The sequence below is a fragment of the Toxorhynchites rutilus genome, chromosome 3 (assembly GCF_029784135.1).
Source record: "Toxorhynchites rutilus septentrionalis strain SRP chromosome 3, ASM2978413v1, whole genome shotgun sequence".
Classification (NCBI taxonomy): Eukaryota; Metazoa; Arthropoda; class Insecta; order Diptera; family Culicidae; genus Toxorhynchites; species Toxorhynchites rutilus.
In genome coordinates, this window is record NC_073746.1 from 64,907,720 (window position 1) to 64,912,988 (window position 5,269).

Here is a 5,269-nt window from a genome sequence, read left to right on the forward strand (position 1 = left end):
ATAGCACGACTGTCGGCTTTTAGCATCGCATTTTATCCGTTTTCGTGTCTTGTCCGTTTTCCATGTCATACCTGTATGTCGTAATCAGGATCTTACTGGCGTCGATCCTGATGTGCTCGGCACTCCTCTCGTTGCTCCTGTACACGGTATTTCCCCCGTGCATTCTCCATAGGCTTTACCGCGCCCTTACTCGCGTTGTCACCCGATTAGTCGCCTTCTACGACAGGGACAGGGACGTAGACCCGAAGTGCTATTCTAGGCCGGCAGCTCCACGGCTCCACGGGGTATAGTCAATGTCCACGCTTGTACACGGAGGGGGAGGGGAGTCTAAAATCGTGCTTTGTCTGTCCACGTGGTATGTGGACAGCCCCTTATGGTAATAGTGTTCCTGGAGTTTCATAACAAGTGTACAAACGAGTTGTAGATGGCCGTAAGCTCCTCGGGAGTTGTGCAGTTTTCTGTTAGTGTTTGTTCTGAGAATTGTTTTATTGCTGGATCGATTCTGGAGACATTACCAAGTCGAATAAATCTAACATTATGAAACATTAATCGCTTCAGTATGTTATCAACTGCGGAATGCGTGTTGCTGGTGATTAGTACTGAATTGTCCATTGCTACCAGAAGACGAATTAGGGCGATCACAGTTTGAGTTTTCCCAGTTCCCGGGAGACCCTTGAAGAGACAATAGCTTTTGGTTCCAATCGCTGTTAGTATAGCGATTTTCTGATGTTTGTTTAAATCTTTCAGGATATCCTTGGCAGTGGCAGTCACAAGCGAAGATACACTTCGTGTGAAGGTGGGTTTTTCTTTATCAACAATAATACGCCTCAGAATGTCTGATCGCTCGGTATTATCCAATAGCACTCCGATGTTGGTCAAATTAAATGTCATGCTTGTTTGTGATTCGTACTTGTCCAGAATAAATTGTTCGTCCATTGAAAAAGTATGACTAAGGTCACGTTCCAAACACATAGTAACATCTTGTTTACCAATCGCAATGACCCGACCGGCCGCTACTGCAATTCTCTTGGAAGTACTGCATATCAAGTACTCATCCAAACCAAAATAACGAACTTACATCGTGGTTACTAGCATCTCTGTGGTCAAAGTTCTGCTGGAAAGTATGAAAATACTCATCTCCTATTCTAATTACTCGACCAGTGAGCTTGAGGTTTGTAACAGCTCGCTTCATTTCCATACGAACCTCTAGGGTTTTTGTCCATAGATGCTTCAGCTTGAAATTTCTTCTAGATTCTTCGTGCTCGAGGAAGATAAGACCAGCCCAATGAATGAAATAATCTATGTGCTTGTCCGTCAAATGGCTCAACGATTCATCAGCAATCAGTTTAATAGCGTGATCATCCGAAAGATTTCTTTCTTCGCGTTTGAGGTATGCTGTACAGAGGACACTATATGGACAACGCGAACAAACATGTCGGTTGTTCAACGGTTCTGGGAGTGGCAATATATCTTTGGAAATGTTGAAACTATCACTGGTAATATTTGGAAGTCCTTTCGATAAATAATAAGCAACTTCGTTTCGTAACATAATCAAATCACGTTTCATGTTACGGTTACTTAACACTGGGGCACATTTCCCCTCTCGCAGATACAGCAAAATACCCTTCTCCACGTGATGGCCAACAAGATTCATCATCATTTCGTAAAGCACTATCTGTCCTTTGTGCTCTGCGGAGAAGCTCGCTCGGCCTGTCTTCAATTCTAGAGGCATCAGCTGGAACTGCTCTTGCGGGGAACATCTTGCTTTAACTGTCACGTCAATTTTACCCTTCAAACCCAACTGATGACACCAGACATTCTCCTCAATATCTTTTATAGTGTTGATCTGTAGATCTGATTTGCTGTTCGATGATGTCTGATTGTAAGAAACGTGTTTTCTTAAGAAGTCAAAAATTTTAGGATAAAACTGCTCCAATTCTTTCGAGGCATCTGCTTGGCTCATTTCACAAGCATAGAGCATATGTGCAATTTCTTTAGAGTTGACGTATTTCTTTCCCAGCATTTTGATATCATCGATACTTGTTAGCTGATCTCTGAGTATCTTCTGTAGCAGCTCGTGGATTATCGTACCCACAGTCATGATTTTATTATCAGAATCAATTCCCCTGAACCGTTCCTGCAGGACGCCTCTTCGTTGACAGTAAAGAGCTCACACCACAGATGTACCCGAGACAAGGTGGTCCGGATCGGTGACTAACATTCCACCATTGGAGGTAATTTTATACAAGTTACTAGATGTGTCGAAATGTCCACTAAGTGAAACGACATCTCCTTCCTGGATATGTAATGCTGTCCACGGAGGCTCGATGCAACATTTTGCTTTTGCTCCACTGCTTTTTTCCTCTACAGTAAGAATCATGCATCGCGCTTCATGCAAAACGGAAATAATTTTGCATCGTTTCCAGGTACTGAGATCGAGGGTGTATTGCTCAGCTTCGTTTAGAGCATTTTCAAAAAAATCGTCATCCTCATCAAAAAAATTTTCCAAGTGGTCGATTTGTTTGGTAATTTTATTCATTCTCGAACCTATTTCCGTGGTATAACCGGTAACGTCCAGCTTCGGCAAACATTTATTTCTTTTCACGGAAGGTTGTATTTTGCCCACATCATCGTATTCATTCTCGTCGGTATCGGAATTAGAAACATTCGACTTATTTCTTTTAAACGCCCGTTTTCCGTCCATCGAGTTACAATGTGCAAATCGTACAAATGTACCGAACGATCAACACGCAGCACCGTTATAAATAATCCGCACTGGTGTGCATAATAAGTATACGGAGCCGTTCCGTGGATCCCCTTTCCAGTTGAAGATACCGGATCCTCTGGCCGGATCTCGTTTAATTCCGGACGGATGAATTTGGTGGACGTCCACCACTGTGCTGATTATCCTCCGGCGTTTCGTCGGTGCGATCCTCCTCGTATCCTGGTTCTCGCTCCACCGACCTTGAGCGCCGGCAATCCGTGGACATCCACTCAGCGTCCTCCTCCGTGACGCTCCTGTCTGTCGCGTAGCTCTGCCCAAAACTGATCGCGGCACCACTACATAATTTCCCCGCGTAGGGATCGACAAAACTCTCAACGGTTAAAAACCCTTTTTCGAGCAAAAACTTTTCCGACACTAATTCACCCGCGAAGCAAAAACGCGACCGCTCTTCTGGAGCATCCAAAATTGAAGACTCTCTACTCTCTACTCTCTACTCTCTACTCTCTACTCTCTACTCTCTACTCTCTACTCTCTACTCTCTACTCTCTACTCTCTACTCTCTACTCTCTACTCTCTACTCTCTACTCTCTACTCTCTACTCTCTACTCTCTACTCTCTACTCTCTACTCTCTACTCTCTACTCTCTACTCTCTACTCTCTACTCTCTACTCTCTACTCTCTACTCTCTACTCTCTACTCTCTTCTCTCTACTCTCTACTCTCTACTCTCTACTCTCTACTCTCCAAAACTACCAACTACCTACTACCAAATATTTGTATTAAAGAACTTTCTTCAAATTTCTTATGTGTGCGTGATGCTGCATAGAAAATTTGTTAGTTACTTTTCTGTTTTTTTTTTCTTCGATACAAATTATACAAATTATACATACTCTCAGTCGAAGATCACTTGCTTGATTTGTATGAAAAATAAGTATTCAATCGTCGAGTGATTGTGATTTGAATGATTTCGCTCGCTTCGGTCGCTTTTGAACCAAAGATCTAAATGAATCTTCAGTAGATTTTATACACGATGCATTTGGTTGAGACCGAGTTTTATTCAACTCAATTTTACACATTTTTTTCTGTAATAGTCGCAAGTGCTCTATTTTTCAATCTCCCCAGAAGTCCATATCACACAGATTGTGACTTGATTGAGAAATTGCCCCTTCCGTCACCCACACCGTTCAGGTCGATTCCTCCTCAAGCTTCGAAACCGGCACTATTCGTTCTATATGCTGGATTAGAACTCCGCTCTGCATCCATCTGCAAAAACAATTCACTAGCCTAATGGTATCCGATACGTTCTAAATTCCATTCCACCCTTCCTTTTTTGTTTCACTCGAACGCCTTTTTCCCCAGTCTAACTATCATGAATGACTGGAAGGAATTCTAGTCGCCAATGTTCTGATTCTTTTTTTTTCCTGCTGCTCTCCATCTCGTTTTGCTCCATCCAAGGGGTTCAACTTCGACGCCTTCATTCCGCTCAGCGTGCTAAGACTATATTGGAATTGAAAATTATGACCATTTTATTATGATTGAGTTGTAGCGCGTAAATCGCGGTAGTGCTCGGTAGGTAAGGGGGGGGGGGGCGCAGTTAGTCAGGTTAGTGCGCTAATGGTCGATTTGATCGAGGCTCGGCTGTGGTCAAGTTCAAGAAGCGAGTAATGTTTGCTAATATAGTGAAATAATTCATCCACTAAAAAACTAAAAAGCGAATTAACATTTCCGCGGATGCGTATAAATAAACGCTGGTATCCTAAAATAATATATTCCTAAATTTATTGACACAAAGCGATGTAGAGTGGCCCCAATAAGTGAACCGTTTTCCGTGAGAAGCACAAAATTTAGAATGATCGGCCGGTAAAGGAACATTATTTTCATTGAACACCAAAACGGACGGATGAGATTAGGAGCAGAATTGCTGGCGCGTGTAAATTACACGTCGAATCTAATAAATTTGCAAATAGGTTCGCACAAAAATTCAAAATAAAAAAAGAGTGGAGGAAATGGCAGTTAAATATTTGAACAGTCAAGCAAAAGGAAACGGTGGCATATCTTGACATTACTATCTGTGATATTGTGGCATGCCGGAACGATACAAGGTGTGAACTGTAGCTACCAGATATGTAGTCATCTAATCGTTGTATCGCAATGTGTTTCAATTTGTCATTGTAATTTTTAATTTCCTTCTAAATTATAGTTGGTTTTTATTTTGGTAAGCTATGAGCGATAAGTCGTGATAAGTCTTCACAAATCAGTTTAAAGGAAATTGTATGGATGGCGAAAACATGATTAACATTACGTTATTATGTTATTATGTTGTTCAATAATTAGAGAGAGATCCCGATTACGGAGCATCTATAGTTCACATTGTACATGATGTAAATAAACATAAAACATAAGATACAATTGTTGTGAAGTAAACGAGACGTCGATTTGACGTTAAAAAATGAATCGTTGAAAGACTTAAGGTGATAATTTGGTTGATATATAAAACAATAATAAAATAAGATTTTGGAAGATAAATAAAGAAACACCTGAAAAA

At 41.4% G+C, this 5,269-nt stretch overlaps 1 protein-coding gene across 1 annotated transcript; it reads right to left on the reverse strand.

Annotated features, from left to right (window-relative positions):
* Positions 1-396: 396 nt before the first annotated feature.
* LOC129773194 (DNA replication ATP-dependent helicase/nuclease DNA2-like) lies at positions 397-2,858 on the reverse strand. Its single transcript, XM_055776783.1, is given in 2 exon segments — positions 397-1,069; positions 1,071-2,858. Coding segments are annotated over 2 exon segments (2,307 nt in total). The 5' UTR covers positions 2,705-2,858.
* Positions 2,859-5,269: the final 2,411 nt, after the last annotated feature.